The sequence below is a fragment of the Dermochelys coriacea genome, chromosome 1 (genome assembly GCF_009764565.3).
Source record: "Dermochelys coriacea isolate rDerCor1 chromosome 1, rDerCor1.pri.v4, whole genome shotgun sequence".
NCBI classification, from domain to species: Eukaryota; Metazoa; Chordata; order Testudines; family Dermochelyidae; genus Dermochelys; species Dermochelys coriacea.
The window spans coordinates 50,616,399-50,643,400 of NC_050068.2; the positions used below are offsets into that span (position 1 = coordinate 50,616,399).

The 27,002-nt window shown below is 39.7% G+C and overlaps 1 protein-coding gene across 2 annotated transcripts in view; it reads left to right on the top strand.

The window, feature by feature from the left end:
* NBEA (neurobeachin) overlaps positions 1-27,002 on the top strand; it is an 835,554-nt gene that overhangs the window by 698,613 nt on the left and 109,939 nt on the right. For both annotated transcript variants that reach the window (XM_038414552.2, XM_038414563.2), the window contains one exon: positions 25,400-25,517. In XM_038414552.2, coding sequence (XP_038270480.1) covers positions 25,400-25,517 — 118 coding nt within the window. The remainder of the gene's footprint in view (positions 1-25,399; positions 25,518-27,002) is intronic.

Here is a 27,002-nt window from a genome sequence, read left to right on the forward strand (position 1 = left end):
ACTTTCATCTTTTTATATACATTTTTACACTCCCTTGATTAGGTTTGAAAAGCATGTACTGGACCTGAGATGCATCAGAAGCTGTCTGTTGGACCTTGCTTTGCAGTTCATAAAAAGAAATAGAAAGCGGGCTAGGGATTAGTTTGCAATTGTCAGCTGGCATGTGTTGGATTTTCTTTTAAAGTCTGCTATGAAAGTAACCTGTCCTGGTGCTAAAATGTTGAGGGGGAAGTGGTAATTTATTTTTAGCTTGGACTTATCATGGATTTGTTTTTATGCATGAGTGGATAGGCATTTATTTGAAGACAGACTTTATGAACAAAAATACACTTCTCCCAGAGCCACATGCACAGCAAGACTTATAGAGTATAGTGATTGAGAATAGTCACATGAGAATGGCAATTAGCAATCAGAATTGTGTTTAAAAAATGCACGTGTGTGTGGGAGACAGAATAGAAGCTCTTTAATAGATTGTAAACATTCAAATAATTGATTCAAATCTCTTTAGTTATGATAGATTTTCCTTATGTAATTGACCTGAATTAGAGTATTCCATTTGTAATAATGACATTCACACATACAAATAAAACTTAGAATAGAATAACATTACTGTAATAAAACCAAAAGCAAAGATCATCACAAAATGAAAATGCTGTGTGTCCTCAAACACCTAGGCACAAATAGTTTAGAGGCTCATACCCTCATATTTGAAGGGTATAAGACATTTCACTACAGATCAATTTTCTTGTTTCTTAACTTCTGACATAACCAAAATATTTTAATGTTTTGTGTGTTCATATTTCTTTGTCTTTCAGTAACACAGCCTAATCCTGCAAGATGCTGAGTTCTTCCTCTGAGTTGCTGAGCACAATCAGCTCCCATTGAAGTCAATAGGAGTTGACGATGCTCAGCAGTACACACAAGATGCTCAGCACCTTTCAGAATTGGGTCTACAGTATTTGAATTATTGCATAATACATTTTTATTCTTTTCTTAGAGTGAATATAATGCTCATGAAAGTCAGAGACTTAATATCAATAGCTAGAACTAGTCATTCTGCAGACGATATATTTTCCCATACAGTGTTAGGGGTTTTGTTGACTCACTGAACCAGTTGGCTTGTTACCCACATGGATATAAGGAAGGTGGGAATCTAGGCCAGTGAGAGAGAATTTAGGCTGTGGATTTCAACAGTCCCAAGGATGGAATGCTAGGAATAACCAAGCCCAGGAGAAGGTTTGAGCTGAACTTCGTTTTGTTAATTTCTGTGTTTATAAAATCAAACGCTAGGAAAGGGCGAATTTATACCATTCACCATGTAGGGATTATGTTTGAGAGAAGTTTGGGAACAGCACACCTGCTCACAGGCATGTAAGAGCCAACAGCTGCTAAGAAGCTGAATCTCTGTTGTGTTGGAGGGGCTGAGAGTGGGAATAAACAGAGAAGAGATCATGCAAAGTAATTCTGCATCCTGACAGGTGCTGAAGTAATCTGCACATTTGGAGCTCCACAGCTCACCACAGAGAAGGTCATGAGTATGCCAAAGGTTATGGCCTGTGGGTCTGCACATAGCACACTTCCACATAGCTACAAATGCATACAGGCGAGAGTAATAGGTAATGTGTATTACTCCCCATCCATACCTATAAGTAGCTGAACATGGCTGGGCTGGATGGATGCCCTGCAATTTCTTTCTGGTTTAAGACTGAGCATTCCTTCCACCCTTATCAACAGCCTTCCAGCACTCCCTTGTAGTTTTCATGAGTAAAGCCTGGCTCAGGATTGGACCTTCAGAAAATGTTGCACGAATCCAGGCAGCCTGGATTTTACAGTGATTCAGATTAAACACCAAACTGATAAATTAATATGAGTGTACAAACAGTATATCTGAATATCTGTACATGCAATTATTATTATTTATTATTTATATTACGATAGTGCCTAATCATGCCCAGGACCCTGTTGTACAAATACATAAATACAGCTGTGTTTATTTGAGTGATTTATTTGACTGATTACATACTGAGAACATTGAAATAAAATCATGCGTTTCCACGTGTTAATCATTTGGTTCTATATTCTATATGATTTCTGCATATTGTGATTATAATGTTTTACATTGATTTTACTCTGCAGTGCTTAGTTGCAGTGTGATAGGTGCTTTATATGGTAAATGTGTGTTAAAAATGTGTATGTTTGCATATTTTTATTTCCTTTTTAAGGAAAACAAGGAAAATGAAATGCAAAATATAATTGTGTTAGTTATGGTTTGGAAATTTACTAGCACTTATGTCAGAATACTCAGAGTCTCAAAATATCCATTGCTTTGTCTTCTTGCACACAATTTAATAAGGCATGAAAATAATTAGCATATACAGTAACAGAAAATACCACTGAGTTTTGCTGTAGGAGCCATGGTCCAGCTTTCCTCCCATGCTAGGCATTCTTTGTACTCCTCTAGCAGTGCAAAATGGGCTATGGAGTTGTTTTAAATGGGCAACTAAAGGATGAGTCAGGGGAAAGAGGTGTAGCTGGAATGCCCTTCATTCTAATGATTTGTGGTCAGCATAATGGTTTGTTGGGGTCCATTACAAGCTGGCATAATTTAGAGCAGCTCTGAAACAGCTCTGAATTACACTGGACACAAATAGGCCTCCAACAGCTCCTGGTAGTAGAGCAAAGGCCATCTTTGCCCTATCCACTCTCAGATGAGCAGATCTATGGTGTAATTGAGGTTCTAACCACAGAACTTTGAATTTTCTGAGTTTTGTGGATGTCAATTATGAAACATTATGCATAACCCTAAAATTTTCCCCATTCATGCATTTGGCTACATTGCATTGGAGGAAGTTGTTTTGTGGATCAGGGATTGGTAAGGATGATCTCATATATGTGGTATCTAACATCATGTGTCTTTATAAATTAGGTATTGCATTTATTTTTGTACAACAAATGTGATAATTTTAAAAAACAGCTAAAATGTCAAAGAAATAAATTGATCAAAAGGTAGTCCCAAATTTTGGGATTAATGAAGCAAGTGCATTTACTTTCATACATGAAGTTAATCAACACAACAGAAAATTAGTTGGGGTTTTTTGGGGGAAGGAGGGTGTCAAACATTATATAGGCAAGGATGGTATCAGCATAATTTAGAAAAAGTTAGCCTATGCAGTAGAACAATTGCTGTCTTCGGCTTGCTTCCAAATTGCTTCCATAGATCACAGCTCTTGGGGCCCTGCACTGATTAAATCTGACTTAAACTACGATAAGCCTGGCTCAAGCTACAAGTCTCCAAGTGTCTGCTGTGTAGCATCAAGACCACAACTATAGAAGGAGGGAAATAACCCTGATCCCTCAATTCCTTTTTTTACTATCTGTCTTTATTTGAAACTGCTAATATTTCACCAAACTCAGTTTTCACATTTTTCTTATATTTATTCATGAGTTTAGTTGTCCTATTTTATTATAATTTTTAAAATTTTGCATAATTGTAAACTTCTGTGTTTTCATAAATTTCTTTATCAGGTTGGTCCTCAAAGGAAATAAATTAGCACTCAAGTTCTGCAAATTCTGTATTCTACATTGTTCCTCTAAGACCAGCATTCATTGTAGTTGCTGTGTTTGGGACAGGAACATTCTGAGAATCACATACCTCCTTACTCCTCAAGCTACAGCTGCTAGTTGGGAGTGCTTTTATGCCAGATTTTATAACTACCTTGGTATCTTCACCCTCTGCACAAGTATATCTGTGTCTGCTCCTTTTGCACTCTTGGCATTTGACAGCTCCACAGGATCTGTGCTATGCCCCAACTTTTAAACAGTCCCTTGGAGAAACCCCCTCAGTGTGCCAGACCCCTAACAGAGCCCTCTCTTCCTTAATGGTAGGTAATATAGCCTTAACACTTCCAAGACAGAGCCTCTGGGATCCAACACTCCTGTTTGATACCATAAGCTCTACCCAGTCAGCTCAACTGAGGTAGACTCCTTTCCAGAGACTTTTTGCCCTCTTCAGGGATCTATGCACCTCAGCAAGTACATGCAGTGAGCTGTAGCTCACGAAAGCTTATGCTCAAATAAATTTGTTAGTCTGTAAGGTGCCACAAGTACTCCTTTTCTTTTTGCGAATACAAACTAACACGGCTGCTACTCTGAAACCTTTCAAAACTGAGTAAGATTTATTAGGGTATGTCTTCACTGCAATGTAAGCCCAAGGTTAGTGGAATTCAAGTCAACGAACCCTGGCTTTTAGAACCCAGGGCTTGAGCATCTACACTTATTGCCAACCCTAGGTTAAGATTTTTTTTTACCTGGGCCCAAACCCAGGGCTCTGGTGTCAACAGTGCAGTACACAGACCTGAGTCCAGCCAGCCAGACCCCAGACGTTCTAGCACCCTTCTGAAATATGGCTGCTTTAGCCCTTTGTTTATGGTATTGTGTGTGAAAACTTGACTATCCATGTTGCATATTACAGGAAGTTTGACTGGCCCATCAACACATCATTTTGGTCTGTGTGCTTCTGGCAACTGGAGCCAGCAACATGGAGGAGTCAACATTTCAAGAATTTCTCTTGCTTGGGCTTTCACACCTCGTTTCATGAGACAGGCAGAACTTTTGTGGGATGCTAGTGGATAGTTTGGTGGTATCCTCTGACCCACCAAAGGCACCTGACAGAGCTAATGGTGGAACAGGAGTAGGAGGAGGACACAGACACTGCAGACTCAAAGTGGCTGATGCTACTTATGAGACTTGGTATAGTGGCTGATGCCACCTATATGGCCTGATGCTCCTGGAGCAGGGCTACAAGGGGATGACCAGCAGTATGTCCAGAACTTACACATGAAGAAAGATACATTTCTGGAGCTTTGTGAGCAGCTTGCCCGAACCCTTCCCAGTGTAAAGACACAGCATGAGGGTGACCATGCTAGTCCAGAAGCAGGTTGCTATATCCATCTGGAAAGTGACTACCCCAGACTGCTGCAGTCCCATTGCCAACCAGTTTGGTTTTGGAAAGATGACTGTGGATAAAGTGGTGGCGAAGGTTTCTGAGGCAATCAGGCATGTGGTTTACCCCAATGTGGCAGACATAAAAGATATTCCCGAAGTAATTGCGGAGAGAATGGGGTTTCCAAGCTGCTCTGGGGCTATGGATGGGACTCGTGCCCATAGTTTGCTCTCCTCAAGAAGAACATGAGTACATAAACCACAGTGTTGACTCCATATTTATGCAGGCCCCTGTGGACTAAAGAGGCCAATTTATGAATGGCAATGGAAAAGTTCATGATGCCAAGGTTTTCTGCCAATCAGAAGTCTACATTCATGGATAGGCTGGGACACTATTCCCATCACATGACATTGTCATATATGGTGTTACTGTCCCTGGAATGCAGGGTACTGCAGAGGGGATGCAGCCCATGGTGCAGGCACAGCAGGAGTCTGCATTCTTGTGGTCATAAGAGACAGCTGCTGCTCTAACTGTTCTCTCTGTTGTGCTATATCTTCCTCCCTTAATTGCCGCTCCTGTTCCAGAAACTGTGAAGCAAGTGTCTATTCCACACTGCTACTCTGTCCTCAAGCTGTGAAGCCAGCCTTAGCCTTTCTGCTCGGCATGTCTTTCCTCTTACCACAAGTCCCTTTGCTTTTGGTATTCAGCTTGCTTGGTTGCCCTGTCCAGAACTTCAACAATAAGTTAATCACAAAACACTTCCTCTTGGAACAGTCCACAAAGGTACGGGAGCCAGTCTTCTGCAGTGTGGGCAAGCTTTGGAGGTATTGCAGCTTGTAGAGATGAAGAAGCCTGGAGTAGAACAAGACACAAAGGGTTATTTTCTAAAGTAGCTCAGTGCAGGAGCACAGAAAAAAGTCATTCTGGAATTTCAAGGACAGAAAACATTACTTTTTACAACTGAACTTCACTATGTTAGCAGACGGCTGCTTCAGACCACAAATGCTCCCTGGACACAGCCAGGTTAATCACAATGAAGGAAGTGCTGAGAGAATGGTAAGTTAAAAATCACAACTTTGAAGGGTTCCCCACCAAAAATTGAGTTTGGGTGTAGGTTGGTGGCCACACTGTGCTACCTATGCTTTTTCTATTATTTCAGGCATTGCACATTTGGAGGCCATAACAGTTCTTATGGTGCCCAATTGGTGACTAAACAGAACATCTGTAAGTGTAGTGGGTTGAGGAGCTACTGAGGTGGCTCTGAAAAATAAGCCCATTCCTGAAATGTGCCTACCTATCTAGAGTTCCTGCTATTGGAAGAGTTAGAAGCTTTCAGCACCCAGGATTTGGTCAGAATTCATGAGGGAATCAATATGATGCTGTGTTAGCATCCAGATGGCTTAGTGCTTACGATGCAGCTTACGATGCAGCCTTTAGGACTGCATGCAAACACACAGAACTCCATTGCCATTTCCCTTTCCCTTGCCCCACTGGCAAAGTTCTAGACTGAATTCAAGTGCCTGGTTATATTCTGGATTAATGATTTTGCCACCTATGGAATGCATGGACTACATTTAACAGAAATGGACTGCATTTGAAAATGACTGAACCTTTTAGCAGCATATGTACAGAGAAGGTACTGTAAGGTTCTTATTTTAGCAGACTGGAACACAGTAGCAAAAATGTGCAGCTTGCCATTAAAAAAATTCACTTTTACATGCTTGTTTTACTGTTGCATTTCCTATTATCCATTAGCAGATACACACTGCTGCCTGGGGTTTATATAATGTCTTTTGTATTGGATCATAGCATGGAAATCCCTCCCATTCCTATTAGTAAACCCAAAAATGGGAACCAGAAACTTATCAGGGTCCAGGGCAGCTTCTTCCTGTTCCATTTCTGCTGCTGGTTTCACAGTGGGCTGTTCTTCCAGGGGTGCATCAAATTGAATTGAGTCCAACTTAATGTTGTACTCTTGACCCCAGTACAAGATCCTTTTGGGGTGTGAACACAACTTGCTTCATTTTGGGCTAATCCTCCTCATCCCTCTCTGTTTTGCACCTTGTCAATGACAGCCCTTTCCTTCAACCCCTCTGTTTAAAGTTTGCCCATGTGCCATATAGCCTTTTATGCCATTAGCTGGGTCCAGTTGTCCTCTGCTTCTTCATATGTGCTGTTATCACATAGCCTGCTCCAGAATTCTTAAGATGAAGATCCTCCTAAAGGTCTGTCTGAAGGATTTACCGTTAGAATTTGATTTGGAAAAGGAGACAAAAACACCACATGTTTACCGACCCGAGGTAGTGATGTCCAATATTGTTCCATCTTTCCCTGGTGATATTAAGAGTTTCCAGGAATTTCATACCATACCCAGCATTCCAAGAATTATCTGCACTAGTGATATGTGTGTCGATCATACAGAGGGGAAAAGCTCTGTATGCACACAGATGTGTAATGCCCACAAATTAAACTATAAAATCATTCTTTAGAATTCACAGTATTTGAAAGGACAATAACACCCAAAGTCAGTAACAATTATTCACTTGTTTTGTATCATACATCAATGTTTCACAATGACAGCTAAGTTAGAAATAATGGTTTTAGAGTAATTAAGATCTTCTTTTTTAGTGATATGTCAGTGAACTATTTTGACCAGGATTTTATTGTTCAAGAAGACTGTTGCACATCTATAAATAGTCTTTTATTCTAATAATTCAAATGAGGGCAATCTACTTAGTTACATGCTGCTGCTGCTTCCCAGTCATATCCTAGCCAATGTTTCCACAGAACATATAATCGTAAGGTGTAGCAAAAACACCTTGCTCACAAAAGGAAGAAATAAGCCAGAGATAAAAATGGCCAATGTAATAGCTCTCAGGCTCAATGAAAAATGAACGTGGGAATAAGAGAAAGTCAGTCATCAGTAATGAATTTATCAGATAAGTGGGCATTGTTTTTGTGGATATAAAAGAATAAGTACTCTGAACATGGCAATCAAAGAAACTTATAAATAAATGGAGTGAGCAGAGCCTCGTATTTTAACATTTAACGTGACCTCTTGAAAGTTTAAAAAAAGTTTTAAAAAATAGTGTTGGAAGGAGAAAAACAAGCTGAGTAAAATTTGGCAAGGAAAAAGAGAACCAAAACCACAAAAAATCTGCATTTTTGAAAACCCCAAAGAGGAGGAGAAAAATGAAGCAACGGTGCCCATATTTGTTTAAAAACGTTCTGAGAGAGGTTTTAAAAACTGATGTGGACTGAGGAATTGCAATAATACATAGTATTATATGCTCATCCTAGAGATCACAGTTCTCCAAGACTATTTGAAGCTATTAAGCTTTTAAAGCTATTAAGGTTTACTACTAATAAAAAACCTTAAAACGAAGCAGTTCAGAAAGGCAAAAACACAATCTAATCAAAAGGAAGTGAGGTCATTAATGAAGATATAAAACAGTTGTGAACTTTAAAAAATATACAGAAAATAAAACAATATAATGGGTGAGATCTTACAAGTGGTTATTTTTATTGTGGTTGGGAACTGAAGGAAAAGGACTGGATGATACCAAAATGGTCTGAATACATTTTATAAGCCTGGAAAATCCAGAAATGGGAATGAAAACGTTCTGGACAAAGAGCATTTTACTAGTTTCATTTAAGCTGTGTGGTTACTGGCTGTTTGCATTTGTATTTTCCCTTTTCCAGGAATTTATACATATGATGTTTTTATCTTTTGAGCAGTTATTTTTCTCTTTTAAAAGTATATATTTTGCTTCTCTTATATGTTTACATATATTAGTACAGTTATTTTACCTGTTTAGTTACAGTATTTGTATTTTTCTTGCTAGACCTAAAGACTTAAGTCTATTCAGTGTCTTGGCAGATGATGGAGAAAATGATTTTCAGCTATTTTGCCTATGTTTGTTTCTAATTTTTAAGAGTATACACAATATTTAGGATCTTAAATTGTTTATGAAAATCATTAGTGTAGATGTGATGTCATTATTGACAGGCATTACTAATGTCTCTCAACAAGGGGAGAATGTCAATGGTCCTTAAATATTCTTTCTCTTTCTCTCTCTCAAGGAAAAACTCTCGACTCTGGAATGATTCATAGTTTCTAAGGCCGGGAGGGACCATTGTAGGGTGGCCAGGTATCTGGTTTTCAACTGTTAAAAGTCTGCTCAGTGGCACAGCGGGGCTAAGGCAGGCTACCCTTCCTGCCCTGGCTCCGCGCAGCTCCTGGAAGTGTCTGGCATGTCCCTGCGGCTCCGAGGTGCAGGACCTGCCAGGGAAGTTCCACACTCTGACCCCACCTCGAGCACTGGCTCTGCAGCTCCCACTGGCCAGGAACCATGGCCAATGGGAGCTGCTGGGGTGTAGGAGTCCAGACGTGCTGGCTGCTTCCAGGAGCAACGCAGAGCCAAGCTAGGGCCCCACTGTGCCACCAACTGGAAGCTGCCTGGTGTAAGTGCCGCCCAGACGGAGCCTGCACCTGAACCCTCTGCCCCAGGTCGGAACCCCTTCCCGCACCCTAACTCCCTCTCAGATCCCACACCCCTACCCCAGGTCGTAATCCCTTCCCTCACCCTAACTCTCTCCCAGACCCCACACACCCACCCACACCCCAGCCCCCTGCCACAGGTCAGAACCCTCTCCTACACCTAAACTCCCTCCTGGAGCCTGTACCCCAACCCCATACCCCAGCCCTGAGCCTCCTCCTGGAGCCCACACCCCCTCCTCCACACAATCCCCTACCCCAGCCCTAAGTTCCCTCTTGCACCCAAACTTCATCCCAGAGCCCACGTTCCAACCCCCTGCCTGCCCCCCCGAATCCCCTCCCGCACTCCAAATCCTTTGGTTCTAGCCCAGAGCCCCCTCCTGCACCCCAAACCCCTCATCCCCAGTCCTACCCGCAAGCCCCCAGTCCCAGTTGGAACCCGCACCCCTGCTCTCCCACCTCCAGCCAAGGTCCTCACCCCCTTTCACACCACCCCACTGCCCCAGTCCAGAGCCCCCTCTCACACTCTGAACATCTCATTTATGGCCCCATCCTGGGGACCTTACCCCCAGCTAGAGCCCTCACCACAACTCCATGCCCCAACCCAGTGAAAGTGAGTGAGGGTGGGAGCGGGGCTGGAGTGAGTTGCGGGCAGGGCCTCAGAGAAAGGCCGGGGCAGAAGCGTGTCCTCAGGGAAGGGACGTGGCGTGGGGGTGACCAGGGGTGTTCAGTTTGTGCAATTAGAAAATTGGCAACCATATACCATTGATCATGTAGTCTGACCTCCTGTGTAAAACAGGCTAGAGAACTTCCCTAAAATAATTCCTAGAACATATCCTTTAGAAAAATCATTATTCATGTCAATTACCACCAGGTCACAAACTTCTCTTTCTGGAGCAGGAGATTGAGAAGCAGTATCTATTCAATTCCAGATACAGTTCATCATTAGTGATTTATTAGGTAGGTTCCAGTCTAGGTTATGGTCTTCCTTGGAGTTGGTCATATTTGTTAGTTATGAATGGTCGTCTGGTTTTAGATTAGAGTCAGCTGGCCATTTTGGTCCCACTAGGCCTCCCAACAATTTAAGAAATGATTAACCCTAGCTTGTTGCTTCTGTGACTGAAAAGCATTGCTATCTATGGTTTCCTGTTGTACCTAGAAGATAGGAGTCAGGCCATGATGTTGAGTGATTGTGATGGTTTCCCCTTGTTCCCCTTCTGCTTATGCAAGCACAAAAAAAGGTGGTTTTGAATTGTGGACTCTGATTCTGGCTTCAGGCACTGTAGTCAAATTAACTCACTCTTATGGACAAATGTGAAGAGAAGGAGGCAGCTGCAAGCAGGTCCTAACAAGGCAGAGAGGTTGGGAGAAATGATAGCCACCTGGCTAGAGAAAAATAGCAAATTCCACAGCAAAAGTGCTAAATTCTGTGTCAACTTGGAAAAATGCCAAATTCTCTGGCTCTGTGAAGTCCATGGGGCCCTACTTGAAATGCATGATGCAGTTCCCACCTATCAGAACTATTGTTTCAGACTCAGGCAAACTTTGCTGCATTAGTTTACACCACATTCATATGTTCAAGGTTATCTTCACAACCATGAGGGCTAGGAGCTGATATGCCTGTCATTGCCAAGTGAGGAAGCACACTTGATGAGCTCGCATTCTTCCCTTCCCTAATTACCAGTATCATTCTCAGCAAAGCCCCCCACTAGATCCTATACCTAAGCTTAAGACCTGGGGGAGCCCAGAAGAGCAGGGGCCAAGTGAGAATAGGGCAGAAAGGGGCAAGAGTGGAGATGACAATGAGAGTGGACTGAGGGGCTCCCTGCCCCACCCACTGGCGGAATGGCATCAGTATTGTTGGAGAGGTGAGTGAGAGGTCATTGCCTCATTGCTGGTGTATATAGCATGAAAGGCAGTAGTTGTGCACACCTCTCTTTCTCTCTCTGAACTCACTGGTAGCACAGTTGCTGGAGACAAACTTCATTTGTTGGGAAGACGAGAAAAGTAATTGGTGCAATCCAGACCAGTGAGGGGCTGTGTCGCTCCTGCTCTGCTACCTGAGGTGCTCACCATGCTTTGTTGTAGCTCTCAACCTGGGCACCTCCCAAACAGCCAAACAGCATGCAGGTCACACCCTAAGTATCTGTGTAAAACTACCACCCTGATCTAGCATCTCTGACCCCAGCAACCTGTTAGTAAATACCAGCCACACTCTGACTTCCAGCAGCCTTAGTTACTACTTGCAGGGTGACCTCAACACACTCCCAGACCCAGATTTCCCCCCAAAATATGTGTTCTGCACTGTGATCAGAACATAAGAATGGCCATACTGGGTCAGAACAAAGGTCCATTCAGCCCAACATCCTGTCTACCGACAGCAGCCAATACCAGGTGCCTCAGAGGGAGTGAACCTAACAGGTAATGATCAAATGATCTCTCTCCTGCCATCCATCTCCACCCTCTGACAAACAGAGGCTAGGGACACCATTCCTTACCCACCCTGGCCAATAGCCATGAATAGACTTAACCTCCATGAATTTATCCAGTTCTCTTTTAAACCCTGTTATAGTCCTAGCCTTCACAACCTCCTCAGACAAGGAGTTCCACAGGTTGACCGTGCGCTGAGTGAAGAAGAACTTCCTTTTATTTGTTTTAAACCTGCTACCCATTAATTTCATTTGGAGGCCGCTAGTTCTTATATTACGGGAACAAGTAAATAATTTTTCCTTATTCACTTTCTCCACACCACTCATGATTTTATATACCTCTATCATATCCCCCCTTAGTCTCCTCGTTTCCTAGCTGAAAAGTCCTAGCCTCTTTAATCTCTCCTCATATGGGACCTGTTCCAAACCTCTAATCATTTTAATTGTCCTTTTCTGAACCTTTTCCAGTTCCAATATATCTTTTTTGAGATGAGGGGACCACATCTATATGCAGTATTCAAGATGTAGGCGTACCATGGATTTATATAAGGGCAATAAAATATTCTCCATCTTATTCTCTATCCCTTTTTTAATGATTCCTAATATCCCGTTTGCTTTTTTTGACTGCCGCTGCACACTGCGTGAGAACTATCCACGATGACTCCAAGATCTTTCTCCTGATTAGTTGTAGCTAATTTAGTCCCCATCATATTATATGTATAGTTGGGGTTATTTTTTCCAATATGCATTACTTTATATTTATCCACATTAAATTTCATTTGCCATTTTGTTGCCCAATCACTTAGTTTTGTGAGATCTTTTTGAAGTTCTTCACAGTCTGCTTTGGTCTTAACTATCTTGAGCAGTTTAGTAGCATCGGCAAACTTTGCCACCTCACTGTTTACCCCTTCCTCCAGATCATTTATGAATAAGTTGAATAGGATTGGTCCTAGGACTGACCCTTGGTGAACACCACTAGTTACCCCTCTCCATTCTGAAAATTTACCATTTATTCCTACCCTTTGTTCTCTGTCTTTTAACCAGTCCTCAGTCCATGAAAGGATCTTCCCTCTTATCCCATGACAACTTAATTTACATAACAGCCTTTGGTGAGGGACCTTGTCAAAGGATTTCTGGAAATCTAAATACACCATGTCCACTGGATCCCCCTTGTCCAAATGTTTGCTGACCTCCTCAAAGAACTCTAATAGATCAGTAAGACGTGATCTCCCTTTACAGAAACCATGTTGACTTTTGCGCAACAATTTATGCTCTTCTACGTGTCTGACAACTTTATTCTTTACTGTTGTTTCAACTAGTTTGCCTGGTACTGACATTAGACTTAAATATTGGTGTTACATTAGCTATCTTCCAGTCATTGGGTACAGTAGCTGACTTAAAGGACAAGTTACAAACCATAGTCAATAGTTCTGCAATTTCACATTTGAGTTCTTTCAGAACTCTTGGGTGAATGCCATCTGGTCCTGGTGACTTGTTACTTTTAAGTTTCTCAATTAATTCCAAAACCTTCTCTAGTGATACTTCAATCTGTGACAATTCCTCAGATCCGTCACCTACAAAAGACGGCTCAGGTTTGTGAACCCTCTTATGGACAGTCCAGATATATTAAACCAGTTGCACCTCTAAGGGGATCAGTATACAACAGTCTGTTATCCTAAATGGAGTTACCCAAACAATTAACAACATTGGATTAGTTTTAATTGAAGAATAAAACAAGTTTATTTAACTACAAAGTGAGTGCAAGTATAGGATGTTAAAGTCAGAAATGACAGGTTTCAGAGTAGCAGCCGTGTTAGTCTGTATTCGCAAAAAGAAAAGTAGTACTTGTGGCACCTTAGAGACTAACAAATTTATTAGAGCATAAGCTTTCGTGAGCTACAGCTCACTTCATCGGATGCATTTGATGGAAAAAACAGAGGAGAGATTTATATACACACAAAAAGAGAACATGAAACAATGGGTTTATCATACACACTGTAAGGAGAGTGATCACTTAAGATAAGCCATCACCAGCAGCAGGGGGGGGAAAGAGGAAAACCTTTCATGGTGACAAGCAAGGTAGGCTAATTCCAGCAGTTAACAAGAATATCAGAGGAACAGTGGGGGATGGGGTGGGGTGGGGGGGGAGAAATACCATGGGGAAATAGTTTTACTTTGTGTAATGACTCATCCATTCCCAGTCTCTATTCAAGCCTAAGTTAATTGTATCCAGTTTGCAAATTAATTCCAATTCAGCAGTCTCTCGTTGGAGTCTGTTTTTGAAGCTTTTTTGTTGAAGTATAGCCACTCTTAGGTCTGTGATCGAGTGACCAGAGAGATTAAAGTGTTCTCCAACTGGTTTTTGAATGTTATAATTCTTGATGTCTGATTTGTGTCCATTCATTCTTTTACGTAGAGACTGTCCAGTTTGGCCAATGTACATGGCAGAGGGGCATTGCTGGCACATGATGGCATATATCACATTGGTAGATGCGCAGGTGAACGAGCCTCTGATAGTGTGGCTGATGTGATTAGGCCCTATGATGGTATCTCCTGAATAGATATGTGGACAGAGTTGGCAACGGGCTTTGTTGCAAGGATAGGTTCCTGGGTTAGTGGTTCTGTTGTGTGGTGTGTGCTTGCTGGAGAGTATTTGCTTCAGATTGAGGGGCTGTCTGTAAGCAAGGACTGGCCTGTCTCCCAAGATCTGTGAGAGTGATGGGTCGTCCTTCAGGATAGGTTGTAGATCCTTGATGATGCGTTGGAGAGGTTTTAGTTGGGGGCTGAAGGTGATGGCTAGTGGCGTTCTGTTATTTTCTTTGTTGGGCCTGTCCTGTAGTAGGTGACTTCTGGGTACTCAACTGGCTCTGTCAATCTGTTTCTTCACTTCAGCAGGTGGGTATTGTAGTTGTAGGAATGCATGAGAGAGATCTTGTAGGTGTTTGTCTCTGTCTGAGGGGTTGGAGCAAATGCGGTTATATCGTAGCGCTTGGCTGTAGACAATGGATCGAGTGGTATGATCTGGATGAAAGCTAGAGGCATGTAGGTAGGAATAGCGGTCAGTAGGTTTCCGATATAGCGTGGTGTTTATGTGACCATCGCTTATTAGCACCGTAGTGTCCAGGAAGTGGATCTCTTGTGGGTTTTCTAGTGTTAAATTTATCAAACTAGACTTGGTTCACATAAAATTCTGATCACATTCTCCCAGGTCAGAATCTGCTCCTAAAGTCCATTGTCTGTTTCTTTTGTCATCTTAGGTGAAAAAGAGAGAGATGAACAGGGAAAGCTAACTTGGGGTGTTTTTTCCCCTCACTTTTATAGTTCAGTGACCCTTTGAAATGCATTTTCCTGAGGATTACCCTTAGTTAAAGTTCATTCAAACAGTAAAGAAGGCGACAATGGTGTCTGGTGGTGAAAGAGGTTGCACACTGTTTTGTCTCACCTCTGTGAAGCTGTGTGGATTTTCCTTGTCATCTTTCATATATATACATTCCTGGAAAAGGGAAAATACATATTTTGCTTCCTTTATATATTTACATATATTAGTGCAGTTATTTTACCTGTTTAGTTACAGTATTTGTATTTTTCTTGGTAGACCTAAAGACTTAAGTCTATTCAGTGTCTTGGCAGATGATGGAGAAAATGATTTTCAACTATTTTGCCTATGTTTGTTTCTAATTTTTAAGAGTATATACAATATTTAAGATCTTAAACTGTTTATGAAAACCATTAGTGTAGATGTGATGTCATTATTGACAGGCATTACTAATGTTTGTCAACAAGGGGAGAATGTCAATGGTCCTTAAATATTCTTTCTCTTCAAGAAAAAACTCTTGATTCTGGAATGATTCATAGTTTCTAAGGCAGGAAGGGACCATTGTAGGGTTGCCAGGCATCTGAAATGTGGATTTTCCTTGTCTTCTGTCTTCCCCCTTTCACTTTCTGAGGACCCTGTTTTTAACTTATATATGAATTGAGGTAAACACACAGTCCTTTCTTTAAGACCTGTTTGACCCATCCTGCTTAACTGGAGTTGCATGGGTTTGAATGTGTGCTACCAACATCATTCAAGGGGAGTTTATAACTTTCCATATAATGTTGCTACACACATTCCATCATGATATTTTAGACCAGGGAGTTGTTAGTTTTCAGATGATACCTTACAAGGCATATTTTATATAAAGATTATTACAAAGATGTGTAGTCTGTGACTATAGGGAGGCATTCTGCTACAGTGACCCATCCCCCTCCCTTGCTAGAAGATGGCAAAGCTGCAGGCCTAGGGCCATCTCTCCCCCAGTCCTCTCCCCCAACGAAGCACACTGTTAACATGGCAGCAGGTGACAAGTTTGTCTCTTTTGCCAGGAAGCTGAGAAGAGGAATGAACAGGAACTGAGGGCTGTCTCTCCCCATCCTTCTTCCTAAACTTGTAGTTAATGTGTGTATCCCAGAAATTTGGGTAATGGTTGGGAGCGCTGGATGAAAAATACAAAGAAAGGAGAAAGAGAGTAAAAGAAAAGAGGGCAACAAAAAGCCAAGGAGTTGGAGTCAGAAGAATCAGCAGTTGTGGAGATAGTTAGTAAAATAGTAGCACAGATTACTTTCAAATTAAATGTTATGCTAGAAACCTGTTTCAGCAAGTTAAAAGAAAAGTTAAATGACAAAGTGGCCATGGTGGGTAGTAAAATGATCTAGTGGTAGCCATTACAGACATGGACTCTCAAATTATCAACATTGAGGAGAACATGAAAGGTTGGGTGGAGAGAATTGTGGTCTGGAGTCTCACATTAAAACCCTGGGATGATATGGGAAATTGGATTCTAGGACTGCCAGTGGGGAACAAAGGCAAATACTCCATATGGTACTTAGAAACATGGCTCCTTAAAGCTTTGATTGAAAGGGCACACCGGATCAGCATACCAGCACATAACAGAAATCCAGCTAGACTACATCCAGTCATAGTATCACTACACAACTTCAGAATACCTGGTTTTGATTCTTCACATAAAGCCAGGAAGTTGACAGAATTAAGAGTGGAGGGCAAACAAAGATTCTTCTATGAAGATTATTGTATGGATATATGGCGGACAATGGCTTAATTTATAAAAGTCTGAGAAGAGCTCCTGAGGAAAAGCTTAAGTTTGCCTGATGTTTCCAGCAATCTCAAAAATATTTCAGCTGGCTCAAACCCACATTTTCTACACATGGGGAAGCCCAAAAGTTCTTGACCTCAATCTCAAAACCAAATATGGTAGATGACTTAGTAGAGGGAACTGATTAGATTCAGGATAAGTATATCTCAACTGAGGACTTGCTAAATATCGGGGAAGGGGAACTGGAATGATTTTTGAATATGGTAAAATACAGTGGTTTATGTGTTGTAAGAAAAGTACTGCCTTGATGGCAAACATATATAGAGTAATTTTTATGTTACATGTATTAGAAGGAGTATTGTTAGGTAAGAGTTTTCAACAAATAATGGTACAAAAGTTAATGATTGTAGTTATTAAAGATATAGGAAAATATAGCACAACATATAAAGAGAAAATGGAAACTAGGATTGTTTGAAATGTGTAAATTAAGGTTGTTATAATTAGGGGTGATATTGAATGTAATTGAAGGGCAGCTGATAAACAAATACTGTATTGATACAGATATCTGGGGATTATGGTGGGAAAAGATGGGAAAGGTATTACATGGGAAAGACAATACTAAATATTCTGAAAAATGGGTAAAATAGAGTCAGAGACAATCTGGTGCCCCCAGAATGTTATGGGACTAACAGTAGAATGTCCATTTTTATTCAAAATGTAAGAGAAATGTTTTGTACTTTCAGGAGTGCATTAAAATAGTCTATAAAAACCCTCTGTCGTGTATCTGGGGAAGTGTTACAAAGACTGAGCTGATACCATTGCGCAGGGGAATATGGCAAGGATGTCTCAGATCAACCTTATTTCACTTAATTATCGAACCATTAGCACAAAAGTTCAGGGACACTGAAGAAATTCAGGTAATAAATGTATTGGGAATAGAAAACAAAGTTTCATTATATGCTGACAATCATATGTTTTTCATACAAGATACACATTTCCAGTATTACTAGAAATATTTGAAGTGTTTGGTCAGGAATCAAGGTACAGACTAAACTATTCTAAATCAGAGATACTGAAATGAATAATATCCACTGAAAATAGTGGATAATAAAATTAGATATTTAGGCATTAATTTACCACTTAAAGTGATGGAGCTGTTTAAACTAAATATTGAGCCATTAATGAAAATTATTTATTATGACATAGGCAAGGGGACATGATTACCAATGACATTGATTGGTAGAATTAAAGTACTTAAAATGAATGTCCTACCCATGGTTCTGTATACATTTTCCATGATTCCCTTTACAGACTGGAAAAAATATTTTACCACAAAACTAAAAATTATTCAGAGATTTTGATGGTATACCAGAAACCATGAATCAAAATGGAATGATTGGGACGTCCAAGTGAGATGGGATACCTGATGCTACCAAATTTCAAGAGATACTATGGGCAGCATAAATCAAGGCAGAACTTTAACTTCCCAGATATAGACTGGAGGACCAGTGCTAGTAATAATAATAGGGCTCAGATTTTCCTAGATGCGATAGCTGATGGATTCCTTCATCAAGTAGTTGCTGAACCGACTAGAGGGGATGCCATTTTAGATTTAATTTTGGTAAGTAGCGAGGACCTCATAGAAGAAATGGTTGTAGGGGACAATCTTGGCTCAAGTGATCATGAGCTAATTCAGTTCAAACTAAATGGAAGGCTTAACAAAAATAAATCTGCAACTAGAGTTTTTGATTTCAAAAGGGCTGACTTTCAAAAATTAAGGAAATTAGTTAGGGAAGTGGATTGGACTGAAGAACTAATGGATCTAAAGGTAGAGGAGGCCTGGGATTACTTTAAATCAAAGCTGCAGAAGCTATCGGAAGCCTGTATCCCAAGAAAGGGGGAAAAATTCATAGGAAGGAGTTGTAGACCAAGCTGGATGAGCAAAAATAGAGAGAGGTGATTAAGAAGAACAATCACTTAGAGAGGTGATTAAGAAGAAGCAGAAAGCATACAGGGAGTGGAAGATGGGAGGGATCAGCAAGGAAAGCTACCTAATTGAGGTCAGAACATGTAGGGATAAAATGACACAGGCTAAAAGTCGAGTAGAGTTGGACCTTGCAAAGGGAATTAAAACCAATAGTAAAAGGTTCTATAGCCATGTAAATAAGAAGAAAACTAAGAAAGAAGAAGTGGGGCCGCTAAACACTGAGGATGGAGTGGAGGTTAAAGATAATCTAGGCATGGCCCAATATCTAAACAAATACTTTGCCTCAGTCTTTAATAAGGCTAAAGAGGATCTTAGGGATAATGGTAGCATGACAAATGGGAATGAGGATATGGAGGTAGATATTACCATATCTGAGGCAGAAGCGAAACTGAAACAGCTTAATGGGACTAAATCGGGGGGCCCTGATGATCTTCATCCAAGAATATTAAAGGAATTGGCACCTGAAATTGCAAGCCCATTAGCAAGAATTTTTAATGAATCTGTAAACTCAAGAGTTGTACCGAATGATTGGAGAATTGCTAATATAGTTCCTATTTTTAAGAAAGGGGAAAAAAGTGATCTGGGTAACTACAGGCCAGTTAGCTTGACATCTGTAGTATGCAAGGTCCTGGAAAAAATTTTGAAGGAGAAATTAGTTAAGGACATTGAAGTCAATGGTAAATGGGACAAAATACAACATGGTTTTACAAAAGGTAGATCGTGCCAAACCAACCTAATCTCCTTTTTTGAAAAAGTAACAGATTTTTTAGATAAAGGAAATGCAGTGGATCTGATTTACCTAGATTTCAGTAAGGCATTTGATACCGTGCCACATGGGGAATTATTAGTTAAATTGGAGAAGATGGGGATCAATATGAACATCAAAAGGTGGATAAGGAATTGGTTAAAGGGGAGACTGCAACGGGTCCTACTGAAAGGCGAACTGTCAGGTTGGAGGGAGGTTACCAGTGGAGTTCCTCAGGGGTCAGTTTTGGGACCAATCTTATTTAATCTTTTTATTACTGACCTTGGCACAAAAAGTGGGAGTGTGCTAATAAAGTTTGCAGATGATACAAAGCTGGGAGGTATTGCCAATTCAGAGAAGGATCGGGATATTATACAGGAGGATCTGGATGACCTTGTAAACTGGAGTAATAGTAATAGGATGAAATTTAATAGTGAGAAGTGTAAGGTTATGCATTTAGGAATTAATAACAAGAATTTTAGTTAGAAGTTGGGGACGCATCAATTAGAAGTAACGGAAGAGGAGAAGGACCTTGGAGTATTGGTTGATCATAGGATGACTATGAGCTGCCAATGTGATATAGCTGTGAAAAAAGCTAATGCGGTTTTGGGATGCATCAGGAGAGGCATTTCCAATAGGGATAAGGAGGTTTTAGTACCATTACACAAGGCACTGGTGAGACCTCACCTAGAATACTGTGTGCAGTTCTGGTCTCCCATGTTTAAAAAGGATGAATTCAAACTGGAGCAGATATAGAGAAGGACTACTAGGATGATCTGAGGAATGGAAAACTTGTCTTATGAAAGGAGACTTAAGGAGCTTGGCTTGTTTAGCCTAACTAAAAGAAGGTTGAGGGGAGATATGATTGCTCTCTGTAAATATATCAGAGGGATAAATACAGGAGAGGGAGAGGAATTATTTAAGCTCAGCACCAATGTGGACACAAGAACAAATGGGTATAAACTGGCCACCAGGAAGTTTAGACTTGAAATCAGACGAAGGTTTCTAACCATCAGAGGAGTGAAGTTTTGGAATAGCCTTCCAAGGGAAGCAGTGGGGGCAAAAGATCTATCTGGTTTTAAGATTCTACTCGATAAGTTTATGGAGGAGATGGTATGATGGGATAATGTGATTTTGGTAAGTAATTGATCTTTAAATATTCAGGGTAAATAGGACTAATCCCCTGAGATGGGATATTAGATGGATGGGATCTGAGTTACCCAGGAAAGAATTTTCTGTAGTATCTGGCTGGTGAATCTTGCCCATATGCTCAGGGTTTAGCTGATTGCCATATTTGGGGTCAGGAAGGAATTTTCCTCCAGGGCAGATTGGAGAGGCCCTGGAGGTTTTTCGCCTTCCTCTGTAGCATGGGGCATGGTTGACTTGAGGTAGGCTTCTCTGCTCCTTGAAGACTTTAAACCATGATTTGAGGACTTCAATAGCTCAGACATAGGTGAGGTTTTTCATAGGAGTGGGTGGGTGAGATTCTGTGGCCTGCGCTGTGCAGGAGGTCGGACTAGATGATCAGAATGGTCCCTTCTGACCTTAGTATCTATGAATCTATGGATCTCTAATCAAGAGAAACCATTGGGTGTAAGAACTGAAACTGACAAACACAATCTCATTATATAATTCTGTTCCATAGTTCAAAATTCCAGCACCCATAAAACAATACCAGTTATTTTAAAATGTACATAGTAATTGAGCGTATGCAGGGTTGGCAGAATTAAATTTTTTAAAATAATTTCTGTAGATAATATTAAAGTTTATTTTAAGTCTTTTTTGTCTTTTTATTGGTTTAAATTTACACAGTTGTAGGAAATTATTGGAGGTGGGGAATCTGACAATTATTTAATGACAACAGACATTGAGATTCAAAAAGATAAAGCTTTATAACCATTAAAAGACAGATTTTCAACATCATATGTCAAAATATATAAAGTAAATACCCTTAAATGAAACTCTAGTGAGTTCCCAAGCAGCATTTTTCTACTTTGCCTATCTGTTAATTTCAGTTATTATTAATGGAAATATTTTTGGTCAGTTTGTGTGTACAGTGAAATCGATACAGAGATAAAAAAATCTTTCAGTGCCTAAACATGTGTGGGGCACTTGACCAGATGAAAAGAGCAGATCTCAATAATATCAAAAATAAAAAATAGTGCTTTCAAACATGATCTACATAAGGAATTATTTTAATATTGAGACAAATATCACAAAAAGGAAGGAAAAATGAGATACTAGATGTGGAGGGCTCTGAGTTGTTATTGAGAATTCTTTCCCAGGTGTTTTGCTGGTTGGTCTTGCCCACATGCTCAGGGTCTAACTGCCATATTTGGGGTCAGGAAGAAATCTTCCCCCAGGTCACCCTGGGTTTTTTTCGCCTTCCTTTGCAGCATGGGGCATAGGTCATTTGCAGGTTTAAACTACTGTAAAAGGTGGATTCTCTGTAACTTGAAGTCTTTAAATCATGATTTGAGGATTTCAGTAACTCAGCCAGAGGTTTGGGGCCTACTACAGGAGTAGGTGGGTGACGTTCTGTGGCCTCCTGTGGCAATGTGCAGGAGGTCAGATTAAATTATCATGATGGTCTCTTCTGACCTTATATAGGCTATGGGTCTATGATTTCTTCAGGGATGGACTACCCTTAAAACAAATTGATGTAGGAGATATAAAAAAAAGCACTATGAGTTTATACTGACTGTTTACCATATTAAAAACATTTTCAGAAAAGAAAGAAACAAAGCATTCTTCATTTGAAAATTTTATACAAGAGCTTGAAGTTTCAGTAATCAACATGTCTTTCTAGAATATACAACTTCATGACTGCAGTGTTGTTGTAGTAGTATTGGTACAAGGAAATTGGAGAGACAAGGTGGGTAAGGTAATATCTTTTATTGGACCGACTTCTGTTGGTGAGAGAGACAAGCACTCTGTGACACATGAAAGCTTGTGTTTCTCACCAACAGAAGTTGATCCAATAAACGATATTATCTCACCCACCTTGTCTCTCCAACTTCATGACACTTTTTTTAGGAGACAAACTGCATGAATCTGTTAAGTTATGGAGTGCAGACTGTAAATGTGAAATAACAAAAGAATGGCTGGAATGATATAATGCAGACAGTAAGTAGTGGATCCAGCACTAGTCAGAAAGTACACGTTCAGTACTATCTAGTACATAGAATCTATGCTTCTCCATCTATATATATAAAAATACAATATTGCCCCAGCTATTTGTATGAAATGCAAAAGAGCCAGAACCTGTTTCCTACACATGATATGGGAATGCTGGATGGTAAAAATGTTTTGGAAATCCATCCTGAAATAAATAAATAAAATGCTAGCTTGAACTCAAACAGGACTGATGATGTGTGGTAGGATTTTGTGTATCAAATAATTGAGATGCTATGATATGGACACAATAATCTTATGTTTATAATAACAATAGATAGTCAGGAAGGAATATAGGGCAATAATTGAATACATCCTGCTTTCCTCTAATTTCCCATGCTTTCTGTCTCCTGACACTCAACACCTTTACCCCCAAGAGAACATTCAGCTTCCCAGTAAAAAAGTAAATAGGAATGGTTAAATATACATATATCAGGTTATAGTTGTGAGGTTGTGTTTGAATAATTTGGAGGGGGAAAAAAAAGGAGTAATGAGATGTCAAACTATGGTCAATATATAACATGCTTGTAAATATTGCTACTATTGTACAAAATATTGTAATATTTTGAATACGTATATATGCGAAGACACTGTAACTGAAATATTTTATTGTAAATGACCAGTAATATCAGTAAATAAAATATTTTTCCTATCTCCGCCCCATCACAAGTCTCATGTGAGGGCTAGAAATATTTATTTTTTTAATGAATGCTGAAGTACTGGAGCACAATTTTTTGTGAAGGGATGAGTTCTTTGGCAAAGCCACTAGCTACGGCATATATGGGACCCTCATTTCAACTGTACACATTTTACACACCTGATAAAAAAATTCAGTTATATTAGCTACTGTCCATTAGCTACTTTTAGCTTTTTAAATCCAAACATTTGCCTCCTTATCGCCTCCCAGAGTTTTGAGTACACACATATTTAACAAAAATTGTGTATTATAGAGTGGTAGATGCAAGTAAATGCAAATGAGTTTGGTGCTGGAATCTTTGAGGTGTATTGCTCTTGGTGACCTTAGCTACCACATACATGATGTCAAGTATTGAGCTTATCAAAGAGAAGGTTAAGGGACAACTTAATCAGTCTATAACTCCTATACAGGAAGGAGATATCTGATACTAGAGGGCTCAATCTAGCAGACAAAGGAGTTAGACAGGCCAGTGGCTGGAAGTTGAAGTCAGTGAAGTTCAAAGTATAAATAAAATGCAAATTTTTAACACTGAATGTAATTAACCATTGGAAGTTTACCATGGGGCTTGACACCAAGCAAAACTGTTATTGGTTGGAAGGGGCAAGGAGCCCCTGGCATCCATCCAGAGAATTGCCAAGCAAAGTCAGCCCAACAAGCCACTGCTCCAACACTCTGTGAATCTTGAGTGTTAGGAATTGTGCACAGCTGAGCTAAAATAGAACAGTACCATCAGCACTTGGTCTTGTCTTCAAATCAACCCTACACAGACCATGAAGAACATCATAGTTCACTGCTCTTCCTGTCCAGCTTTCTTCTAAGAAACAGCTAATATCTGAGACTGTTTCAGAAGCTGATTGACAATTATTATTATTATTCCTTCTGAAATGGATTGTCATTTTTATTATGCAAAGAAGAAAAGAAGTGCTTAACAAAAATTTGTTAAGTTTCTGGTATTCTAACAAAATATATGCAACTTGAACATAAATGGAATATTCTAAAACTGAACTAAGCAGCTTTGTATATATGAAGATGCATCATTAATACCTAAGCACTAATATGAAGAGACATCACTTCAAGCAGTTTGAGGAATGACAGAAAAGTGAAATGGTCTAGGTATCTTGTCAATAAGTGTTACAGCAAATGGAACCTTAAATTTAGGACTTGGCAAGTTAGAAAAGCAGTGCTACTTTCCAACTCATGTTTTAAAATATCTTCATATTATGTTTAAAATTACAGAGAAATACATGTCACCATATTTTTTTAATGATTTGGAATAATAAAATGTGGTTAATCTTAGAAAAATTATTGTAACAATGACATCTTGCACTTCAATTATTCTCATATATTGGTTCACAGATTTTTCTAACTCACAGCCCTGTAAACTCAAATTAGAGATTTGACCGTCAAGTCATATTATTTCTTTACTTTATACAACACACCATCAACAATAAAACTGTGGATTCAGAACTTAACAGGCAGTTCTGTCTCATGCATGTGGCGAAATAGACTACAGCATGCTTATCTGCAAGTGACCTTATTCACTCCCCTGTGCTTGACTGCAGGACTTGGTTCTAAGTAAATCTAAGTAAAATAAGTTGATATGACACATGAGAAGCATATATACACATTATGAAGGTGCCATGTTTACAGTCACATCTCTGACTATAACCAGGCTTTATCTTTTAAAAACATTTCAGTCCACCTTTGAACTTAATGTTTTTGAGTGCCATAAAGTTCAACAAGATAAGCTTACCCTGACTTTGTTGAAGCATAAAGCTTGTGGTACTGTCAAAACATCTTCTAATAAGTGTCTGTTTTCCCTTATTTATTTTAGGTTCTTGCCTACACAGAAGGCCTTCATGGAAAATGGATGTTCAGTGAGATTCGAGCTGTTTTTTCAAGACGTTATCTTCTCCAGAACACTGCTTTGGAAGTGTTTATGGCGAATAGAAGTATGTCTTTATGTTGTTCATTTATTTGGTATAAGGTATTTGCTGGTAGTTTTTATGGATGGTATCCATTCATCCCCAAATTAAAACTTTATCATTTTTTTTGAAAAATTCTATTTTCCTTCAGTAATCCCTCACACTTGTATTTATGCACTACATCTGATATAGAAAATATTTGCCAATGGGCCATTAATATGGATTTTAATTTGGCACTCTGACAGCAAGTTTGATGAATAAAGACTATACACTGAAGTTGGTAAATGCTGCTAGTATTTTCCATGCTGTAACAGGGCATGGCTCCTCTCCTATCTATTTCCCAGCAGAAACTGCACAGACTGCATGAGGGGTGCACTCAGTGACCTTTTATTTCAAGTTCCCTCCACCAATATCACTTTAGTTCCCATACAACAATCTGTTTACAATATCTGCTGTGCTTTTGGCTCTCTCCTCAGGACTTGGGGAGAACAGAAGTGTCCCTTTTCTGAAGCTTTTATGTGACTGGGCTTAGCTAACCCTGTTCCTTTCTCTCTTTCCTCCTCCCCTGGCACTTCCTTCCTGTGCCTCTTTATGAGACTTGGGCTGATGGCTAATTGATTGTTTATCCCACCCAACCTGCCAGTCTGATTGCCCCAGTCAGCTTCCTCTGGAGGGGCACCTAATTAACAGCTGAGTGATCAGAGTGCAGGCTCATCTGTTCACTCCATGCACATCATCACACATGCATTATTGTTCAGAACTTTAAACAAATTTGTTTCTGCTATGTCCTCATACCCTTTGCTTTCATTTTCTGAAAATATTCTAATGAAATAGCTTTACTAGCGCAAATACTCAACAACAACAAAAAGGGTGGGGGGAGGAGTTTAAGCCTGAATGGCTGATATATGCCAAAAGTGATTTTTAATTGCTTAATTAACCAAGAGAAATTTTCAAATTTTATATTTCAATAATACAATTGAAATTTGTACTGTTATTTGTCCAAGTTGCCTATTTAGTGAACAAAATAGTGTGTAATTTACAAAGCTAATCAATAACAGCACAAATGTTGACTATTCACAATGAACTATTAATGAAAGATCTTCAGAGCCAGAATTTATTTGTTGAAAAAAGTGAATAATTTAGAAAAATGAATAAATTTGAAATATTTGCAGTTCTGTTCATGAATAATTCAAAAATAGTAAAAGAGTTGACATTTGTAAAATAATTTTGTTTTGAATTATTTGGCTAGATTTGCTCCACACAGTGTCTAGTTAGCTTGGTTGGCCCACAACCTTTATTGAAATAAATAAAGATGTCGAGTTTCAGAATTTATCTGAAAGTAAATCACTTTTCATAAAAAGAAAAGGAGTACTTGTGGCACCTTAGAGACTAACAAATTTATTTGAGCATAAGCTTTTGTGAGCTCACGAAAGCTTATGCTCAAATAAATTTGTTAGTCTTTAAGGTGCCACAAGTACTCCTTTTCTTTTTGCGAATACAGACTAACACAGC